Source organism: Papaver somniferum, chromosome 9 (genome assembly GCF_003573695.1).
Source record: "Papaver somniferum cultivar HN1 chromosome 9, ASM357369v1, whole genome shotgun sequence".
NCBI classification, from domain to species: Eukaryota; Viridiplantae; Streptophyta; class Magnoliopsida; order Ranunculales; family Papaveraceae; genus Papaver; species Papaver somniferum.
The window spans coordinates 116,761,608-116,785,454 of NC_039366.1; the positions used below are offsets into that span (position 1 = coordinate 116,761,608).

Sequence of the window (23,847 nt, forward strand, 5' to 3'; positions counted from 1 at the left end):
ATTGTCTCGATTTCATATCCATAGACGATCACACAAAGTGTATTGGATTTCTACACTTGTATGATATAATTATTCACGTGTTAGGCCAGTCCGGACTAAACCTATTTCAAGTGGACACGGTGTTGAAATATTCCTTGAGTGATTGTTGCTCCAAGAGGTTTATACACGGTAGAGATTGAATATGTTGTGATCAAACGAAAAGATTGTGGTGTATTTGGGTACCCTCGACTTTTCACAAAGCATTCCCTTGCAGTGCATCTGTTTGAAAAAAAGTTTAGCCAATTTGCTCGGTCGAGGAGTCTCCGTCCGTACGCTCGAGTCTCCGCTTTCCTAAAAAACCAGCAAATTTTTTTCACTCATCAACACATACTAGGTACATTAGCAGAGTTCATACTTGGTATATTAAAAACCATACTAAGTATACAACCAACTTTTTCGTTCATGAACCTGTATGGACAAGTCTTATATAATCAATCAGATAATTCTGCAAGAACCTAGTTTTGAAAAGATATGTATTCTTAATCGTGAATAGAACAATCCTTTGGATTATCTAAATGGTCAAGATACAAATTGAAAAGGTAAATCGAGAATGATCTCGATAGCTTCAAGATCCAAGTTCGGCGAACCCGGTTCACGAACTGTTGGCATTTGAGTTCATGAGTCGCTGAACAGTTCACGAGCTGTAGCGCCCTGGATTCATGAACTGCCTAACGGTTCACTAATTGTTTCACAAATGATCCTAATAAATATTATTAGATGCTCAAAGACTTATTTTTTAAAGATTTTTGTTAGAGGGAGAGCCAAAATGCATCCGAGGAGAGCGAAAACCGTAGTGGACTCACTAACTGGACCTAGTCAATATATTATTTTGAGTAAGACCAAACTATTCATAATAAATTCATCCATTACCCATGACACCCATCTTTAAATCTACTGCACCACCAGCATCTCCTCCACCACTAACGACCCCAAAAAAAAAGTTATGACTTTTTCCGATTCGTAAATGATGAAACCATAGCTATTCAGCTTAATTAGCAAAACCAAATTTTGGGATCAAGCATATTAAATAAGTAAAAGAACCAACAAACTTATAAAATATATTTGTATCTAAACCTAATTAAAAACGACAAACAAGAAGAAAAAAGACCTCAAATCTAAAACTATATTGATAGATGGTGTTTCTTTCAAGAACAACATATAAGGAAGATTCAAATTATCAATATCCAAGGTTGTGGTAAACATGGCCGTAAATTTATTTGCATCATCGACTTATTCTTTCATAGCGAGTCTTAAGTTTTTTTTTTTTTTAGGGTTTGTAGATTTTGATTGGACTTTCTTAGGATTGAAACAAGAACGAAATTCAGTACTTAATTATCAAAAAGTATTTGGAAGAATAGAATTTCCATAAAATAGGAGAAAGGAAACCTCTGGTATATGTTCGTAAAGGTATTCACGGTGTGGTGATACACTGATGATATACCGATCCTTCATAATTACAGAAACTCATGATCTATTTTTTTTTATTTTGGCCGTAATCGGTGTAGTCTCCGGTGGAGTAGAATTTTGTGCGGTGAGTGTACTTAGTGAGAGTAGTTTGGTCTGAGCCAGAAAAATATATGGTCTAGGTCTGAGTTATCGAGTCGACTACGATATTTTCTCCTTAGATCCATTTTTTATCTCACTTTAACAAATATTTTTAAATAGGTTTAGCATTGTTATGACTATGATAAACACCTTTAAAACAGTATCATTGATCGCTAAATCACCTTGTGTATGTGCATCATGATTAAACTCGTAAGTGTTTAAATGAACACGATATTGTTTACTAGTTCAAAAGGCATATTTTCCAAGAACTATCATTATACATGGTTTACGTACTCAGTCCATAATGTATATTCTTCTATGTGATTTCAAAACAAACTTCTCACATGCTTACTTGAAACCATAACTAGAGTTTCATCTAAACAGAGAAAGTGTTTGCTTGAATCTCAAGTTATCGTAACTTGAATTCTAAGAAACCCTCAGTCTTGAAAATATAGAAACAGATACATTCATTCATCTGGGAAATTCAATCCGTGACACTTTATGTCCTAGTTGATTGCTAGAGTCGTCCTATATTGACCTAGGTTTCCTCTGAGAAAGATAATTAGATATACGACTGAAAGACTTCACTTAAGGATTCGTGAAGCCAGGTACGACTATGTTTACCTTGATAGTTCGTGTATCCTGATCTTGCTCTTTCTGTTATCGAGGTTTTCATAATCTCATTCAGTAGCAAGATATATAGAAATCACAAAGTTCTCTTTGTCTCAGACTTTGTGATTCCTCAATATAGATATCTAGAAACTATTCTTAATTGATAAGTTCACGATTGTTTTTGAGAGGTGGTTAAGAATCCATGCTTCTCAGCTAACTGAGTGTAAGTATTCCGGGTTTGTGAGGTTTGCTAGATTTATCTATTGCAAACATATTTCTAAGACTTGATCATTGATCTAAAGGGATATCAAATAGGCTTATCTATTAAACGCAGTTTGGTATCGAAAATCTCCACTTAGGTTGAAGCTACTCTTAGGCTATAAAGGACGTCATCTAATGGAATCAACTTCGTAGAGCCTTGAGAGGTTCAAGCTTGGAGGGTGAATTCGGTATCAACTACATTCTCGTCCGAAGTCTACTAGTAGGCTAGTGTCTATAGCGGCTTAATACAGTTTGGCGTTCAAATCTGGACGAGGTCCCGAAGTTTTTCTGAAGTTGCGGTTTCCTCGTTAACAAAACTTCTAGTGTCTTGTGTTTTTCCGTTTCAGCATTATATTGTTTATCTTTATAATAGGATTTACACAAGTAGTACATACTCAAATCTACTAGATACATCCATATTAATTGCAATCGATTACAAAACTCGTTCTTATAGAATTCATATCTTGAAAGATAGATAATAAGTTTCATACTTGGAAAAATTCCAATTTAATTATTTTGATACGAATAAATTGATCTTGGATATTTAATTTTGGGATCTCCAAAGTACTCTTATTAAATATCATCTTCACGGAAAACATTCTCTACACTTTCTGATTGAGATGAATAAAGATATAAACTATATACACATATTGTCAAGGATCATTAAGTTGGCCTACTTGCAATTGTATTAGGTTTTGTCCATATAGGTTGCCGAACGAAAAAGTTTGTGGTATACTTGGTACCCTCTCCTTTGCACTAACTATAAAGATGGGGTGGATCTTAATGGTATCAGATACTCAACCTAAAGTTAAAAACTTTTTTATGGAACTGCATCACTGAAATTAGTCCTTCTGCATCACTGAAATCCATAAAACGCCCCTTTTCCAATGTTGTTCGGCTTAAAAGACCTGGAGCTAGAAGGTCAATTGGAATATAGTGTCATTAACAAAAGGTTGGGTTATGAGATGGTTCAACACTTCAGAGGCTTAATTTGAGGATGAATAAGTCGTTGAAATCACATATGTTGTATGAGAGATTTTTAAATCAAGGTGTTATTTTTTATTCCAAAACAACAAGCCTAATACAATGGAAGCTATAAGGAGAATTCATAATTTGAATTCAGTCATAGGGAAACACATAAAAAGACAATCATACACTAACCACATCAAAATACACAAACATATGCTACCATGAATCTTTACTTCTAGCCATTTAAAAAAAATTGTGATGCATCTTTTAAGCCTCTAGTTAAGTTTTCTGGTGTTGTACTAATACTTATGAATTGTCCATGTGAATCTGAATGACCCAAGTTTGAATATGCAAATGGAACCGTGAATGTTGAAAGTGCAGAATGTGAAGTTGTTTGGTGTGCAGTGCTACATGCCAATAAACTTAACATTTAAAGTGTGTGCTATTGGATGTACGCAAAAAGAAAAATAAGAAAACCATTGGGCTGGAAGGAAATCTTAACAATATCATTTGGAGGACTCATCCTATGTTGTCAGATGTCAAAACTATATCCAGAGAGTTCCAGAATCCATCTTTCAAATTTGTTAGGAGAATTCTAAATAAGATGGCAGACAGACCGGCCAGGCATGCTAATGTGTGAAAAATTCAAAGATTACAATTATTTGTCTCCCAACTTTATATCTAAATTTGTAGGAGGGAGGATCCATGGACACTTTTAGATGGATAAGATCAGACGTGATTTGAGCCATTTTTTCCGCAAAACCCAAACGACAATGAATTTAAGTGTAATATTTCGATGATATGTTCCTCTTATAAGACTCTACATTCCTGCAAAAAATGAGCGTAATTCGAGATAGCAAACCTCACCATCTAGCGATCTTAATTTCAACCGTTAACTTTGAACGGCTGAAAATGAAAGAGGTAGATGATCATTTTATACATCTCGAATTGTGTTCATTTATTTTAAGAATGTGAAGTCTTATAAGAGGAAAGTATCATCAAAATATTACACTTAAATTCATTGTCGTTTGGGTTTTGCGGAGAAAATGACGCAAATTTTATATGACTTTGTCCATTTAAGAGTGTCCATGGATCCTACCTCAATTTGTAGCGGTCTTCTATTTAATTCTATTTTTGATATACCATAAAAAAAATGTCACCATTGTGCTTTACAGGAGTAAAATAGGAAACAAAATTCCTAGATTCCCTAAGGCTAACCCCTATGGTTTTCTAATCTAGCAGCTAGATTGGCCATCCATGTCAGCTAGGGCAAACCTACTAACTACTATGGGATGGAGAATCTAGCAGTGGAACGCTGAACAGTACAACGTCTAGGTGAACGTTGAACCGAACAACGTTTGACTTGGTCAGCTAGGTTGACAACGCTGAACTGTTCAGCGTCTAAGAATCGGGTTTTCTCCAGCGCGGAAGCCCCTTCTTCCTCAGTTCTTCCCATTTCATTTTCCTTATCAAACACACCCGCAAATGGGGATTTCATAGATCAGTGATTCTAGACGTTTATTTCTCAATTCCCTCCATGGGTTTGTACTCCATCAATTTCTTGATCGTTTGAGAGTATTTTCATTCAATTCCGTCCACGAAATTGATTGAGGTAAGGATTTAAAATTTTAGGTTTTTCTTTCTTGATTTTTGATTATGATGAAAATTTGATGAAATTGATAGTTGATACAATGCATGATTTAGATGATATGTTTACGTGATTTAAATGATATGTGATTGAAATTGATTTTTAGAATTGTTAGGGTTTAATTTGATTATTTGTGATGAACAAAAAATAAAATTGTTGATAATTTGATTATTTGTATGATGAATTGATAATGATAATTTAGTTTGTATGGATGAAAATGAATGATAATGATAATTTAGTTTGTATGGATGAATTGATAATGATCATTTAGTTTGTATGGATGAAAATGAATGACAATGATAATGATATATTTTTTCATGTTTGTTATTGATTGTAGTATGAGTATGGATGAAATGCTAGATCGGTTGGATATAGTTTCATCAAAGAATTGTGATAGACATGTATGTCACGATGTTACGAAAGACCCTCGCAGAGTACGATTTAGAGGTAGTTTAAAAAATTTTTAAAAAGTATTACAAAATTATAGTGAAAGATAATCCGGTAGCAAAACGATATTGTGATAATTGTGGCTTTTCTTCTGTTTTTGAGTTTGATTTCGCCAATGGGGATAGAGGCTTAGTTGAAGCCATAGCTGAAAGATGGTGGTCAAAAACTAAGAGCTTTCATTTTCGGGAGTTTGAAATTGGCCTCATTCCTTTAGATTAGTACATGTTAACGGGAATTCCCACTGGTGACCCCAGTAAACGACCAATACTTATGCCGCAGTTGGGTAGTGATCTAACATATCTTGCTCTAGATGATTTATATTTTTTGGATATCAAAAATTATGGTGTATGGGACTCTAAGAAAAATTCATTATCCTTAGCAGTCTTGAGAGAGTACATTGATAGTAGAAAAGACCAGGATAATACTGGGTGTGCAGAGACATTGACACGAGCATTTTTTATGTGGTGTTTTGGTCATTTTCTTCTAGCGCATTCTACTGGAAAAGTAGATAAACGTTGGGTTCTGTTGTTGGCGGACTAAGATAGAGTTTGGAAGTATGATTGGGGTCTAGCTTCGTTAGGTAATACCTATAAATATCTCGACGATTGGTCAACCAAGGGTATGACTTTAGCTGGCATGGCTATGGTACTTGAGTATTTGTACTATTACTACTTCCGCAACATGCAACCCTTGCTTTGGCAGACACCTGGAGGACATTTTTATATTTTCCCAAAGATTTGTCTCTTCAAGAAGATTAGGATTGCATCAAGGAAAAGGGGACATCAAGGAGGACAAAAGGACACTATGAAACACTCAGTCAAAAGCGCAAGAATACAGATTGACACTATAACAAGTGAATCATGTATTTGGCATGTTAATTTTGTGAAAACTTCTCACCAAGTCATTGTCTTCGGCAATTGAGAATGCAACCATGCTTGATTTTTGGATTGAGAATTTAGGAGAAGAAGAAGAGAGTGAAACTTCATAAGTTTGGGGTGGGGATTTTGAGTTCATGTGTTGAGTTTATATAGAGATATGAAGTGATCTGAGTTTGGGCTGAAAATGTAGTCGTTTGCGAAAGCGCTGAACCAAATAGCGTCCAGCGCTGAACCAAACCGCGCTTTGCATAACAGCTGCAAGATCAAAAGTGACCGTTGAATCTCAACGGCAGGAAATGAAGCGTTGTACAATTCCGTGCTGCAGCGCTGAACCAAACCGCACTGAGCAATCTCATCCATTAAATCAAATATGATCGTTGAGTCTCAACGGTTCTGATTTAGTGGACGTTTGAAACCTCAACAACTATATTTTCAGGCTACCCTATAAATAGAGAACTACTTCTCCTTCATCCCTCACACTAAAATCAATTGATTATCTTCTTCATTGATTTTCTTCTTCTTCTTCACATAATTTTGTTCATAAAAAATTATGACACACTTTACTACAAAAGAAGAAGAGGCACTAATTTATGGTTGGGTAATAACAAGCAACAATCCGATTCATGGAAAAGATAAAAAAGATGCAGTATTTTGGAGGAAGATTATTGAAGAGTATAATAAAAGAAAAGGTCCCGATGGTGTAGAAAGAGATAAAAAGGCATTGCAAACAAAGTGCAACACATTGAGAGCCGAAGTGAAAAGATATCTTTCACATGTTAGGCCCTACTTCCGAAACAGACCTACGGGGATGACAGAGGCGGATTATGTAAGTACCTCATTTTTTTTTAATGTTTTCTTTCTTCCATTTTGATCTCTTTTTTTCTTTCTCTAAATTTTTCCTTTCATTTTTTCCCAGTATCGTCGTGGAAAAGAGAATTATGAAGCAGAGTCTGGAAAACTTTGGAAGCACAAATCGGTGTTCCAGATCCTGAAGACCTATCAACCCGATTACAACCCTGCGGTGAATAATGATGATGGAGCCAGTACTTCCACTCAGCCTACTCAACAGACTCAAGCTACTCAAGAAAATGAAGCTGATAATATGGATGAAGATTTGGAAAATATGGCAAGGTTTGGTAGCACTTCATCTACTCATAATTATGAAACCTCGGACATATCAAAGAGAAGACGCTATTTCGAACAAACAGATGATGTTAGAAGTGAAGGGAGAGATCAATCAAAGAAAAGGGCTCGTGAGGCTAAAGCATCACAGAAATCAGATGAAAAAATGGATAAACTCATCGAACTTCTTGAAAACGCACAAACACAAAGAGTGGCCAAGTATGAAACAGAGGAAGAGTATTTGAAGAAGAACATGGAAAACTCTTCAATCTTAGAAACAAACGCAGCAAAGAGAATCGGACATGAAGATCCTACGACAACCCCTGGTTGAATTACAGGAATGGGAGAAACCCGTCTACAAAATATGGAAGAACGAGATTTTGGCCCGTCATGGATTTCCACATATCCCCTAAATTAAAGTGATATATTAGTAATAATTTAAGTTATTTAGAAGTAGGATTTCAATTTCAATTTTAATTTCAATGTACTTTTTTATGTTTTAAGTTATTTAGAAGTAGGATTTCAATTTCAATGTACTTTTTTTTATGTTTTAAGTTATTTAGAAGTAAGATTTCAATTTCAATGTATTTTTTTATGTTTTAAGTTATTTTAATTTTAATGTATTTTTTTAATTTCTTCAAAAAACTTTGTAACCTTGTTTTGCAATGTAATTAAAAATTTCCCTTTACTTTGGCAAATTCTCAAATTTGAAACAAACAACCATTGGAACAAATTGCCAAACATCTAGAAAATGAAATTCTGGAGAAAAAAAAATAGTCGTTGGTGAAAAAAGAGTCAAGCGCTGAATGGTGCAGCGTCGACTGCTAACGCTGAATGGAACAACGTCCGGGAGAGCGCAAAATTTTTAAGCATTGATGCCCTGGAATATTCGCAAAACGCTGAATCGTTCAGGGTTTGGACCACTTTTTGAGCGCCGAATAATTCAGCGTTTCAATCTCGCTGCTAGTTGGACTGCGAGCAAATGCTAGGAGAGAGAAACATCCAGAAGTAGTGTTAACTTTTTTCCCACACTTTTTTCTTTATTTGCAACACTTTTGACCAATCTAACAGTTCAATCTATCCCATAGAGATTAGCCTTCCTATTTAAATTGCTCTAGCTCAATCCCGCATTAGCTTTGTCCTTGTCCAATAGCTCAGGTAACTTCTTCACCGGATAAACCCTTTTCAATCCCCACAATCATTTACACTCGCAATCTGTTTGCCACAACTTGCACCAAAAGCGAGTCTCATCTCGTGATTCTCGCGCTCCTTTAGTCGTACGGCTGCTTACAGGTTCATAAGTCATACACACGTCCATACATATCTCAGATGCCCGGAGATCCGGATCCCATCGGTTCTCTAGAGATTCACAATTCAATATGGGGAAATTAGGCTCAGGCCCAACCCATGGATAACCCATAATATGAGGCCCTTAATTAAAAAAAGTTTAAATCTAGGCCCCGAGTTTTTAAAAGACCTTGATACCCTTATGCATATTGTCAAGCCCATAATTAAATAAAATTTAAATCTAGGCCCAAAATTATTAAATCTAGGCCCGAAATTATTAAAATACAGTGCGAAGGTGTAAACAGAAGTTACACATGCATATGGCATGTGTAACCAGAAGTTACACATCCTTATGATATGTGTAATGCAAAGTTACACTTGTATATATATGCAAATAAATAGACATCAAAAAAAAAAACACAAAAAAGAAAGTTATTACTTTAATATTCATTTACAATAATTTCTTAGCATGTGTAACTAGAAGTTACACACGCATCTGTTTAGTGTAATTGAGAGTTACATATGTGTCTATCTAGTGTAACTGAGAGTTACACATGCATCTGACTTGTGTATTCAGCGTCAACTCCAGTTCCAGCGAGACCATTACCACGTTTAAGCAATTAGCTTTTATGAAGTTATCTAAAACCTGAAATATAACAACAAGCAATCAGTATTTATACGATTAAAATGAACAGTACATAAAACAATGTATATTTCAGTTTCACAAGCATCTGACTAGTGTAGCTAGCGGTTACACATGCATCTGAATTGTGTAACTGAGAGTTACACATGCATATAACATGTGTAACTAGGAGATACACATTCATCTGGCTAGTGTAGCTAGCAGTTACACATGCATATGACTAGTGTAACTAAGAGTTACACATACATATTGATATGTGTACCCAAAATCAGTATGTGTAAGTAAAAGTTACACATCTAATTAACATGTGTAACTTGCAGATACACATGCATCTGAATTATGTAACTAGGAGTTACACATGCATCTGACTTAGATATGTCAACATAAAATCAGCAAATCCATCTCTAAATGAATAACACTAGCAAAAACGAGAGGTGACTATCAAGCAATTACCAGTCATAAAATAATACAGTTAACCTTGCAAGTGAATGAGAAGCTCTTAATTAATATATCACTGCTTCAGCAGAAAGACGTTGTTAGCACTGTATTAACAGAAAGACGTTTTACAACGCTAGTCTAGATGTACCTAAGCCATTTTCATATTATCGATGACGACGGACATTTTAAGCAACAGAAAGTAAAGCTTCAGACAGTAATTATACTGGCAGAATAATACAAACACCTGGGAACCTTGTGCTAGCACATTAATATCGCAAAAAATGATCACACAACTGATTCAGCAGGGTATAGATATGAACCAAGGAAAACAAAATGCATGTGTAATCAGTAGTTACACATGTAAACAATAGTTACACATGCATATTAGCATAAGTTACACATACATCATGTGTAACTAGAAATTACACATCTAATTATTATGTGTAACTATAAGTATAACCTGCATCTAATTAGTCTAATCTGCATCCACTACTACTCCCTACTACTAGGACTTGATGTTCTTTTCTCAATTTCATAAATATAACCACTATAACATATCCCATCAAATTAGCATGTGTAACTATAAGTTACATATGCATATCCCATCAAATTAGCATGTGTAACTATAAGTTACACATCTAATTTGCATGTGTAACTAGTAGATACACATTTATTTGGCTTGTGTACCTAGAAGTTACATATTTAATTAGCATGTGTAACTACTAGTTACACATCCATAGTCTGCACCTGTTTATCCTAACATGCATCTAGCATGCAATATTGAGTTCTCAGACTCAGGCCATAACTTACCACATATCAATTCCATCGGAACCCATGTCCTGCAACTGCAACCAACACCAACTGAGTACAAATCTCAGCACCAGCCAGCTTCATTTCCTCTATTCCATACCACTGTCTTAACTGTAGTTGCACCAGTACATGTAATGTTAACTCCTAACATAAATCTACCTGAGCATCATTAACTCAAACCATTCTGATTCTTCAACCAGTGCATACCTGAGCTATATGATAGCAATAACAGTACTCGTTCATTACAAACCAATGCCAAATCTGCATCTGTACAACTTGCACACTCCTACAGCTCTCTATGAACTTTCATACTCTGAAATCAACACATCAATAACCTGTTCAGTACCATTTCATTACAAAAGATCAGCATACCTTCCACTACAAATTTCATCAAATCATAGCATATGTATAATCAGCTAACTAACACTCATAAACAAGCATGTATAATCATCTAGTACACATAAAATGCATGTGTACTTTGGAGTTACACATGCATATAAAATGTGTATTTGGAGTTACACATGCATATGAAATGTGTAATCAACAGTTACACATGTCATATAAGGTGTGGTGGCTCTGGTAGTCACTCCAGCATCTTCCTAGATGCTCATATACAAATCACCTCCAATACATGAATACTAGATACTTCAGTTTTAGAAGGCCAAGGAAGTACCTATTCAGATATAAACGAAGACTCACAAACATCAAATAAAACATACAACTACAGGCCAAGAGCAAACAACTAAAAAAGGATTGGTTTCACATGAACATCATTCTTGGTTCAGTTTAAATATGTCAATATATGTGATGATATCAAGTGCCAAAGCTAGTTTATCAGTCAAGTCCAGTGAATTACTTGTAAAAGTTTCAGACAAATAACAAAAGGTACTGGCATTTAAAAATCGAAACACAAACCTTCATCCTTGCACTTCTGATACAATTAAGCAAGCTCTATGTAGTTTAACGTAGTCAATCCACTACAAAAGAAAAATTCAGGAACAAATAAAATAATCAAAATTATTGCCAGCACCATTCAATAGTTTCTAAGAACTGTATATGCATATCTCATCAAATTAGCATGTGTAACTTATAGTTACACATCTAATTAACATGTGTAACTAGTAGATACACATCCATTTAGCTTGTGTACCTATAAGTTACACATTTAATTAGCATGTGTAACTACTAGTTACACATCCATAGTCTACCAATGCTAGTTAAACACTCAGACTGTCACGTAGAGTACACATAGCTGCAAACTGATAAACAAGGATATGGTTATAGAAATCACATGATATCCTTCTCAGAGTCGATAAAAGATGAGATTATAGATGGCTAACATATTTAAAACATGATGTGCATAAAAATATATTTCATACCAAAACACCACCACTAAGACAAACAGAATGTAAAGTAGATCCAACTTACAGTGTCTAACACAGCTCCAACATCCATACCAAACCTCTAATCTTCATACCAAAACACCACCACTAACTCCAAATACAAATTATCCATACTAAACCTCTTAGCTTCATACCAAAACACCACCACTAACTAGCAATTACACGAAGATAAGACCTTGGGTGTTTTGGAAGTAATGTCTCAATAATGGGGGGAGGAAAGTTCCTGCAATTGCTTTTGTCTCAACAATTGGGTGCTTTTGTTTGCTTAGCATATGTAATTAGGAGTTATACATGCACCTGACTAGTGTAACTGAGAATTACACATCCATATATGACATGTGTATCCAGCAGTTCAATGAAAACACATATGTAACTATAAGCTACACATTCAATTAACATGTGTAACTCCTAATTACACATGTGTATACGCAAATTATACATGTGTATACGCAAGTTACACATGAAATTTGGATGTGTAGACGCAAGTTACACATGTTGTGCATCAGAATTCTAAGACTCATACACTTGCACAGTAATTTCTAAGTATCAAACTATCCATACACATTAATGAAACAACACAGAACATGTCGTATTGCTATAAATTTTTACACAGAATACAAAATTAATGAACAACACAAAACATGTCATATTGCTATAAATTTGTACACAAAATACATCTATTCATAAAAAATGTTGAAAATAAAGCAAGTTATGTCAAATAACAAAGAAAGAATCAGCTTACTTACCACTGACTTCAGATCCTCCTCCAAAACTTCTCCAATACCACCAACTCAACCACTACAACCTCCTCATCTTCCACCAGAACCTGCATATCCACCACCAACACTGCCACAGATTCATCAATCAAACGATGTGTAGGCGAGATAAGCAAAATAAAAACAAAAACAAGTCAACAAAAACAACAGAAACAACAATATCCTAAACGCATACCTAGATTTAAAACTTGTTGATTCAATTAAAAACGAGAGAAATCTTATTGATTTTCAGATATTTTCTCGTACGACGAATTCATTTCTGCTGCTGTTGAAGATCTTCTTAGTTCCATTGTTGAATCTGCATAAAAAGTAAGTAATTAGGGTTAAAACTACATTAAAGATCTTCGATTGATTCAAAAAAAAAATCAGGTTCTTCTTCTTCTCATATATGAACAGAGTCAATCAAAATAAAAATCAAAAACCTAATCGAATTAATCGAACTAAGAAAAGTAAGAATGATGAACCTAATCGGAAATGATTTCTGCTGCTTCGAATCGATTGAAACTTAGATTCGATTCAAAATCTTCAAAAAAAACAGTCGATCCAACGAAAACCTAACCTGATGCAGCTTAAAAACTAACTAAAACCTAGATTCAAATGAAATCGATTGAATGATTGATTCATATTTGAAGATTAACTGATGATCAGCTGCAAAAACTACTGGATCGATTCGTCTTCTTCTTCTTCACAGATCTGAAACGCTGGAGCCGAGAGAGAAAGAGATGGAGAAGAAAGAGAAAGAGAATGAAGAAATGAAATATCTTCTGATATATTCCTCTTGTATATATACTAAAGGGTAGTGTTGCCATTATTAAAATTCATAATAATTAATTATGGGCCAGATCTTAAGAAAATTTGATGTTTTGGGCCTAGTAATATCATTTTCTGAAAGTATGGAGTTGACAATATATGATCCATTTAGTGGGGCTTCTATATATTGAACCCATATAGTAGGGGGTTCTAGTATTTTTCACATTCAATATACTAATCCAGGATTAACAATAGCACCACCACCCAGGAAGGACTCTGTTTTATTTCTACACAGTGATCCAAAATCCAAAAATAGATGGTAATATTAAAAAATCTGAATAGTTACATTAATCTCCAAGTTACCCCCTTTATTAAAAAAATCCAATTTTCTCACCAACCAAATTAGTCTTTTACTATGGGCAGTGCTTGTCTTTCTTAGCTCTTTATCTGAGAATTCTTAGCTCTTTCTCTGAGAATTCCGGATCCCTCCTCCTTCCTCCATCACTTCTTCATCTCTAAGAAGAAGGGAGTTTTTAGATTTTTCCCGATTTGGGGTTTTGATTTTTGGTTCTGGGGGTATTGAGAATGATGGGTTCAGAGGATCAAGGTTTTGTAGAAGCCAAGTTATACGCATCTAGAGAAGAAATGGAAAATTTAGTTCTTGATGAAAAAAAACCTAGTAATGGTGGAAAGTTTCATCCTTTATCACTACCCACACCAAAAGAAGATCCTTTAAACTCACCTTCTTCTTATTCATCAAATAAAAGCCCTAACTTTTCTGATAATCATTACCTAGAACCACCATCTTATGCAGATGTAATCTTCAGTCCATTCGGAGGGAGTTGTGAAAATGGAGGATTTGGAACTGTAGAATCGCTCAATGGCGGGGACATTGAAAGCCCTAATTTTGATTCACCTTTTGGGATGTTATCTACATCATCAAGTTCATTAAGTTCTTCTGGTGATTACTTAAAGATTTCAGTTTCGAATCCACAGAAAGAACAAGAATTGAGTAATACGAATTTGATTCCAGGCGGAAACACATATGTGACGTATTTGATTACTATTAGAACCAATTTGGTTGAATTTGGTGTACCTGAAGTCAGTGTGAGGAGACGGTTTAAAGATATTGTGACGTTATCGGATCGATTATCGGAGTCTTATCGAGGTTTTTTTATCCCTCCCAGACCTGATAAGAATGTAGTTGAAAGTCAAGTCATGCAGAAACAAGAATTTGTTGAGCAGAGAAGATTGGCATTGGAGAAATACTTGTGTAGGTTGGCTTCACATCCTGTGATTAAGAAGAGTGAAGAATTAAGGGTTTTCTTGCAGTGTCAAGGGAAGCTTCCATTGCCAACTACTACTGATGTAGCTTCTAGAATGCTTGATGGAGCGGTGAATCTTCCGAAACAGCTGTTTGGTGAATCGAATAGTGTTGTTGCTCCGCATGAAGTTGTGCAACCAGCGAAAGGAGGGAGAGATTTATTGAGGATTTTTAAGGAATTTAAACAATCAGTGTCTAGTGACTGGGGTGGATTCAAACCGTTAGTTGCAGAAGAAGATAAAGAATTCATAGAGAAGAAAGAGAAGTTGCAGGATCTCGAAACCCAACTCACTAGTGCATCTCAACAGGTAAAAATTCATTTGTCGTGTCTTCGTGTTTGTGAACACTAGTAGTTATAACTAGAAGGTTGAGTTGTTAGATTACCTGTGGGGTGACTGCATTGCATTTAATATCATTTTTGTTCCATCTCTTAAATTGCGTAGGCTGAATTACTTGTTAAAGCTCAACATGACATTGGAGAGACACTGGGTGAATTAGGTTTAGCATTTATCAAATTGACCAAGTTTGAATCCGAAGCGGCCATGCATAACTCCCAGAGAATACGAGCTGCTGATATCAAACGTTTGGCTACTGCTGCTGTCCAAGCTAGCAGATGTTATCGAGAATTAAATGCGAAAACGGTCAAAAATCTGGTAAATTTGCATTACTACTATCGCCTCGTGTTTGATTGATTCTGGTCTACCCAAACTAGTTATATATGTATATATATGCTTCGTCTAGCTGTGTTTTCAAGTGTACTTATGTAGTAGTCAACAGAGATAAGTTGTGTACTTTGTTTAATGTGTTGTAGGATCCACTTCATGAATATCTGGGTTTGATGTTAGCGGTTCGTGGTGCATTCTCGGATCGCTCAAGTGCGCTATTGACGGTACAGACCCTTCTATCAGAACTATCAGCCATGGAGTCAAGAGCTGAAAAACTTCAAGTTGCAGCTTCCAAAATATTTGGGGGTGACAAGTCTAGGATCCGTAAATTGGAGGAGCTTAATGAAACCATAAAAGTTACTGAAGATGCAAAACTTTGCGCTGTTAGAGAATATGAACGTATCAAGGTAAGGCCGTTGTTTCTCCTTTTCTGCTTAAGACGACCATAAAGTAAGACCATTATTGAAAAATAATGAAAAATTCAAAAAGATAATGAAAAATTCAAAAAGTACATATAGTCATCTCATTATTTTATCAGGGAAATCTGTATGTAAGTGTTATGTAGGGTCTTTTGGAATATAAACTAATGATCATCAATTGCAGGAAAACAACCGGAGTGAGCTCGAAAGGCTAGAGAGGGAAAGGCAAGATGATTTTTTGAACATGCTGAAAGGATTTGTAGTGAATCAGGTATTAATTGTTATTTCCTTGTCTCAATAAGATAGAAACATGAGCACTTCACTCTAGGTAATCTGAATTGAATGTAATATGTTATGATTTATTTCGTTATATCCAATTTAGTCACCACAGAGAGTTTTTCTGATTAGCAAGGATGGATTTATTTGGAAAAACTCATGAATCAATGGTAAATGGATAATGGGTTGCCTTGTTTAGTCAACATTAGCCTGAACCTTTGTAGGGATGTAATGACTATCTTGGTTGAGCTGCATGTTGTGGTTTACTTTGCCTATGGTCATCCTAATTAGTCCATGAGCTAAGAAGCCGTCGTGGAAGTAGAAAGGAGATTCTGGTCCTTTCTCAGTGTATGTGATGTATGTGTTACTTTTTTCAGGTGGGATACGCAGAAAAAATAGCAAAAGTATGGGAGAATGTTGCAGATGAGACTAGTGGATACAGAAAGGAGAACAATAGTTAGGCGCTAAACTGTAAATTTTATTTTCCAGCTTTCTCTGTTTCTTTTTGATTGCATTGCTCTTTTTATCTTCTTTTTTGGTTTTTAATTCCATTCATGTACACTAGTAGGAAATAACTAGGTAAATGGAGCTTTTCGATCTCTCTTTTGATTCTCTCCATGAGACTGATTGTTGAAAACTTGAAATGCTTACAGATCTATACATATTTTTTTGTATCAAAGACTAATTTCAAGTTGCAAAACACTACATCTCTTTCTCCCACAGACTCTGACTAGCCATTAAAATAGGTATAGTAGGATTCTTTGGTCTCACAACTTTAGAATCAGAATCACTTCCTGAGTAGTGAAATGTTCTGTATATCAGTATGTATGGCAATGAAACAAGGGTCTGTATCTCAATTCTGGTTAGCTTTGTCCTCACTGTTAATACACTATTTTAGTACTTGTTGACATATACTGGTCTCTTGGTGGTTTTTGCAACAACTTAGACAATTGTTCTACCCTACTGGTCCCTTGGCCAGTTTGTGAACTTCCTAAAATGATTTGATTACGGAAACTTCAGAAATTTGGGAACCCGAATGTTATTTATGAGGATGCTAGTGGAGATAGCGAGGGTGATAACTAGAGAAACCAAAACGATAAACGATATCCTAGAACAAGGTCTGACTGATCATGTCTTAAACATGCAGGCTTTCGACTCACAGCTTCCAGTTCCATTTTTGAATTAATCCGCCAATTATCAACAAGAACTAATTGCAGTCCATAAAGCTCTCCCCTTCTCATCTACTTCCATGAAAATCTCCAAGTTGCACACTTATCTTCAAAAGGAGTACGATGGTTTTTAAACCAACAAAAACCCTTGAACCGGAGGAAATTGTAGAAACTAAATAAATATACCAATTGTAATTTCAAATACAAGAAAGGGTAAATCTGAAGTCAGAGAACAGGATGGTACAACAGATATTACATAAGCTTATTACTGCACTTTCAAAGAAGAATAGCATGCATCAAGAACTCAAGAGAGACAAAATATAGCATCTCGTTCTTAATAAATAAGTTGGATAAACAGGTACTGTCTTGGTACTACTGACCCCTTCATTCATCAGACTTTTGAAGGCCATGTTGCTTGAGCTGACATGATAATACCCACAATTACTCCAAACAACCCAAGCGCACTACCAAAAATCTCAATCACTAGAATCTTCACGAAAAGATTCGAGTTTTGAGCATCAGACAATGCACAGCTGCTTCCAATTACTCCCACACAAAGGCTGTTTCAAAAAGAACGATTTTTTTTTATATATTACCGCACTGTAAGTTAGGGTGTCTAGTTCACGTGAATTATGTGTAGTACATACCCGCACACAAGGTTTGCAAATCCCACAATGATGCCCGAAGCGAAGATTGCATATCCAGCCCTTAGAGATTCGGGTGCATATATCTGGGAATTTGGTACGCTTTCCAGCTTCGTCTGAAGGATGATAGCCACAATGACCCCATATATAGCAACAGCTTCACAAAAAATAACACTGAAGGGAAAAACAAATTACTACTCAAACGAAGAGCCAAGACCATGTAAACAGAAGATAGTCATACGCTTTATTGGTTTACTTTCTATATAAACACAGGTGCAAAAGAGACAGATAAACATGCCAAAGTAAAGTCTTGTGTTTTCCTTGAGGTATGTAAATCTGTTAGATCTGCTCATCAAACTTGTCTGGTTTCATGAACGTCTAGAACCTATGGCCATTGACTTTGTCAAGCATAATAACTGATTCACTGCCATGGTTGTCGATTTTGTTCCAACAATTTGAAATACACGGTGGCTTAAAATTTATGTGTACAATACTACAAGTGTCGCATAGGAAAGAAGAAAGTTCCAAGATACTGGATGATGTTTTCACAACTTCAGCAGAGCAACCACACCAAAACCGTGGATAATCTCCATATGAACACATTTCGAGAAACAATTGACACAGACTTTACTCCTTGAGCAAAAAGATAGTATAATTATTTTGCAAGAAAAAATTAGAAAAAAAATACACGCATTTCCTATTCAAACGCATAAAATTTGATTCAAAGGCAGAGAGGTCAAAATAAAGCTGGAGTCGAACAGGAGAGATAGTTCAAGTTAGCTATTGAGATTTGTTGACCGCTCAAACCCAATGTTGGTGTCAGGAATGCGTACCTTAATTTAGCTCAAGCATTTTCTTCCTAGTAACTTTTTTAGAAGGTCAACTGAAGTGACAATCAGAAAGGCATAAGTATGAACTGCTCTTCGCCTAAACATAGAGTTCCAAATTATACCACAGTAGAGTTTAAATCTAGCTAGAACTCCTGGCATTTGGAACAAGAGAGGAACACTGCCTACTCAAGTAACACTTGTTCCTACCCAGAATTGTATGTTGAGGACCTCATTCTCAGATCTCAACTTCACTGTAATAACTCATTCCATTTTATCAACTCAAAAGACTAGTAAAATAAAGTGAAAAAAGCCAATTGTCAGCAATTTTGGCGCCAATTATTCTATTATTTGAATACAAAACTCGTAAAACATGATTCAAGTATTCAACCGCCCACCAAGAAAAACAAAGCTTACTGGAGCAACAAAAATCCTACTCTCAATCTCAGATCCATACATACATGCTTTTGCCCTAAAAGTTCCTTGATTTGTTGTGGAGAACAATAAAACAGTGACAAAATATATCAATCCTGTAAAACCTAACATGAAATTCCGATGCTTTCATAAATTCCCAATTCCAAAATCAAAACACCTGGAAAAAAAAATTCTTGCGCTCACCTAATGAGATTCTAAAATAAGTAGCATACAAACACAATTAGGGAAACAGTTTACACAGACTTTGTGAGTTCTGAAGTCTGAACAAAATGCAGAATGCTGATAAGCTGGAGTCGAATAGGAGAGATAGTTCAGGTTGACTGCTCAAACCCAATGCTGGTATCAGGGATGCATACCTTAATTTAGCTCAAGCATTTTGCTTCCTAGTAACTTTTTTAGAAGGTCGACTGAAGTGACAATCGGAAAACGCATACGGCATCCTAAATTCAGTATTCTAGAACTTCAGTTCTCCACTTTTTTCGTGCCCAGTCTTCAGTTCTCAACTTGAATGCTGCTAGTCTGCTACCCTATTCACAAAAAATGACTACACATGTTCGTCTTCCTCTTAGCACTCGGACCGTCTATCAAATTCCTCCTAAAAAGGTGAATAAGCATAAATTTCTCCTAGGCTCCTAGCGTATCCATAACAATTGTGCTTAATTAAACATGGGAATGGTCACTATCTAGAACAACTTTTCCCCAAATTATACCAGCAGAGTTGAAATCTCGCCAGAACTCATTGCATTTGGAACATGACATGAACACTATCTACTCGAGGAACACTCATTCCTATCTACTATCTAAAATTGTGTGTTGTGGACCTCATTCTCAACTAAACTATTGATTAGTTCCATTTTGTTTACCGAAATCAAGAAAGGAAGTTGTCAGCAATTATACTCCAACAACTCTAGAAATTGAATATAAGACTCGAAAACACAATTCAACCTCCCACCAAGAAAAACAAAGCTTACTAGAACAACAATCTTACTCTCAATCCCAGATCCATATATACATGTATTTGTCCTAAAAATTCCTTGAGAATCGTTGTAGAGAATGATAAAACAGTGACAAAATAACTCACTCCTGTAAAATCTAACATCAAATTCCAATGCTTCCATAAATTAACTAAAACACACAATAATCAACGACTCAATTTCAGAATCGAAACACGTAAAAATCAAAATTCTTGCGCTTACCTGATGAGATTCTTAGATGTAATACGAGGAGCTTTAATTGCAGCACCAATCAAACTACTTCCAGTTATATAAATCCCCCTTCAGAAAAAACAAAAGAAAATCTCAGCAAAGAAAAAAAAAAAAAAAGACAACCCCCAAGAAATTACAGATGATATTCTAAAAGTAAGTAAGAATTTGATCTAATTACCAAGCAGCGCCCAACACAGAAACACCAATTGAGATTGCGATTCCTAGTGCTGCGAAAGTATAAGGTGAGATCTGTACTAAAGCGTGAGACCATGAACTTGATGCCCCAACCATTACTGAACCAGACATTATTACTAATCAGATCCAGATGATGGTGATGATGATGATTTTATTGGAATTGATCCAGTAATGCTAGGGTTTGTTTGAGAGATTTGGAGCGTAGAAAAAAAAGAGAGAAATAGATCAGAGAGTTCAACTCTTCATATCAAACGTGGGCCTAATATTAAACAGATAGTATATCAATTTTTACTTTCTAAATACCTCCTTGATTTTTTTCAGGTTTCTTATAGACAACCCTTGTCTAATTGTTGAGTTTGGTAAAGGTACCCAAACGTAGGTATGAGCATGGTACGAATTGGTTCAGTTTTATCCCCATCTGCATCCAACCAAATGCATAATGCAAGTGCAGTTATCTTGTAGGTATTTTAGTTGATTATATATAAAGGGAGAGAAAAACATGATCTGAGAGCATCCACAGTGGGTGAGTATAACCAAATTTATGGATGAGATCGTAACACAGTGGGACGGAGTAAAGATCAAATTTGGACCAAAGATCAAATTCCAGACCAAATATGGTCGCGACCAAATCCCAAATCCTAATATAGTCGGGCGTAAATTTAAAGTACGCTTGTTGCTGGACGGACACCTAACCATCCGCCCGTTCACTTACTCATCAGGCGGGAACCAAACCATCCGCCCCATTCAAAATGAAATTCATCAGGCGGACACCCAATCATCCGTCCGTTCACATTTCATCAGGCGGACACCAAACCATCCGCCCCATTCAAAATGAAATTCATCAGGCGGACACCCAACCATCCGCCCGTTCACTTACTCATCAGGCGGACACCAAACCATCCGCCCCATTCAAATTTCGGGCGTAAACCAATTTTACGCCCCATTCAAGCGTACACCAAATTTACGTCCGTTTTCGTGCGGTGATTAATTTTACGCGCGACCAAATTTGGTCTTCTCCCCATAACGTCACAGTACAGATTAAACTCATATTTAGTCTTTTTTTTTGGTCTTTGATCTTTGAGTTTAGTCGTACCATTGCAGTCGCTCTGAGAAGAGCAAAAACTGTAATCAACTTGTTAGCTAGACCGATCCAATAGATATGATTTGACTCTGACCTGAATACCCTTAATAACACACGTTCCTGTCGTACGCTACATACTTCTGTTAACCCACCCAGGGAAGATCAAGATATTATGGAGGAAGAAGGTTAGGAAAAGGAAACAACTTTGCTAAGATTTAAAGAAGTGAAAAGCAATGAGACGGGATCATATCCAAAAGAACTTTCGAAGGATTTCTGCATGTGATATCCTGGACTGAATGTATTTGATCTAAATTTTAATCTTCTTTGAAATATCTGTAATTTTGTTCTCATCAAGCATTTACTCTGTTGTTGATTGAAATCATCTGCTAAGTTGTTGATCGATTTAGATGAAGTAGAAGGAAGTGAACCCATAACTGTAAAAATCAATCAAATAACAAATCAAAAAGAAATGAAGAATTTCCTAGTAGTGATATAAATGTTTTTGAATGCTAGAAAGAAATCAAGAACAAAATTAGCGGAAATCTTGAGTGCAATTTGTAGTCGAAGTGAAAAATTATGAATGACGATAAGTTAAACGTGTTGGTCAAATGCTAAGGCCTTAGAAAACTCTAGAAGGATTTCTAGATAGGTTGAAATTGAACCAATTTTGTGTCTATAACTAAGGTTCAAATTAAGTTTTAGTTTATACCATGGAGTGAAAGTTTGTCCCCCTTTTCTTTCTTTCTTTCTTTCTTTTTTTTTTTTTTTTTTTTTTTTTTTTTTTTTTTTTTTGAGAACGTTGAATTATATGTCAAGAATTATATACTTGTACTAATGTACTCCCGTATCACTTGAACGAGTGGGTTTCACGAATGATTTACGATCTTTACGGGTTGAAGAATTATTCCCTCGTCTAGTCCGTGAATAACCTCTACTCTATTCCTAGTCTATTAATCCAATTATGATTCAGTCTTTGTTCTTCTTCTTTTTTTCCTCCCAAAATTCCACGAATTATTTGATCCTATGACCTGTAACTCTCTAGACCTGACCCATAACTACTGAACCACTTTCTCCATAGGGAAAATATCAAGTATATTAAATATATGTAAGGTGCAAAATAATAAATCATGCCACTCCAACCTCAACATTTTATTTTCTTATCATTTAATTAACATATGAGAACTATTTCACACCGAATTCATATCTTTAAAACTAATTATACACGTACTAACGCCATTTTGAATTATTCTTGTTAGAGCATTGCTCGGAAGAACTTATTTGCTATGGTGCATCAAATAATCTTTCCAATTTAGATGCAAAAACTCAATCTTGATTTAGTCTATTAAAGTCGATTTCAGACTAGAATAAATTCAGGTAGGGCTGTCAACGGCACTTAACGTAACAAATAATGGCTCTGCCGCTATCGTTGCCATTAAAATTAGCAGTTAACCGATATCCGTTAAGTGCCGACGGAATTATGAAATTCAAAACCATTACCGTTACGTTGGACTTATCGGATAACGGATAATTTTTCGATAATTTCCGTTAAAAAACCTAACAGCTACACCACCATCTTCATTGAGTACCGGTGCCATCTCAGATCATCAACACTTCCATTTCACAGAACTACATCTGCAATCAACACCAACAATACACATAATCATTCATCTCACATCACCAGACCCATTTGAATCATCCTTGCTATTAATTAACCACAACAACAGAACCATCCTCTCTGTGAAATTGATCCATATTTGATTCCAGCACAAACTCATCCATCCAATTTATTGTCTTTTCTTGGCTAAATTTCTTGTTGTAAAATCAAATTAGATACAAACCCATTCCTAATTTCTACTCAATCTCGTCATATATTCATCAATCAAACCCATATGAACAGCTTGTTCTTCTTGCTTTATTCAAAATCAATTTCAATAATTCAAAATCTGTATTCTCGTAAACAAAGTCAAACCAAAATCTTC

At 35.5% G+C, this 23,847-nt stretch overlaps 3 protein-coding genes and 1 long non-coding RNA gene across 4 annotated transcripts; 2 read left to right on the top strand and 2 right to left on the bottom strand.

The window, feature by feature from the left end:
* Nucleotides 1-6,949: 6,949 nt before the first annotated feature.
* LOC113312465 lies at nt 6,950-7,852 on the top strand. Its single transcript, XM_026561217.1, has 2 exons — nt 6,950-7,225; nt 7,316-7,852. Exons 1-2 carry the CDS (start codon nt 6,950-6,952, stop codon nt 7,850-7,852), a joined length of 813 nt encoding a protein of 270 aa, XP_026417002.1.
* A 1,562-nt stretch (nt 7,853-9,414) lies between these two features.
* Nucleotides 9,415-11,677, bottom strand: LOC113310016. Its single transcript, XR_003340849.1, has 4 exons — nt 11,615-11,677; nt 10,907-11,012; nt 10,700-10,810; nt 9,415-9,454 (listed from the first exon to the last, which is right to left on the bottom strand). It is a non-coding gene; the product is annotated as an uncharacterized LOC113310016 (long non-coding RNA).
* Nucleotides 11,678-14,047: 2,370 nt separating this feature from the next.
* Nucleotides 14,048-16,991, top strand: LOC113310611 (sorting nexin 2B-like). The gene is made up of 5 exons (XM_026559330.1): nt 14,048-15,260; nt 15,396-15,605; nt 15,764-16,024; nt 16,221-16,307; nt 16,690-16,991. Exons 1-5 carry the CDS (start codon nt 14,214-14,216, stop codon nt 16,771-16,773), a joined length of 1,689 nt encoding a protein of 562 aa, XP_026415115.1. The 5' UTR covers nt 14,048-14,213; the 3' UTR covers nt 16,774-16,991.
* A 638-nt stretch (nt 16,992-17,629) lies between these two features.
* LOC113310887 (V-type proton ATPase subunit c''1) lies at nt 17,630-21,061 on the bottom strand. The gene is made up of 4 exons (XM_026559707.1): nt 20,771-21,061; nt 20,584-20,661; nt 18,129-18,299; nt 17,630-18,041 (listed from the first exon to the last, which is right to left on the bottom strand). Exons 1-4 carry the CDS (start codon nt 20,896-20,898, stop codon nt 17,873-17,875), a joined length of 546 nt encoding a protein of 181 aa, XP_026415492.1. The 5' UTR covers nt 20,899-21,061; the 3' UTR covers nt 17,630-17,872.
* Nucleotides 21,062-23,847: the final 2,786 nt, after the last annotated feature.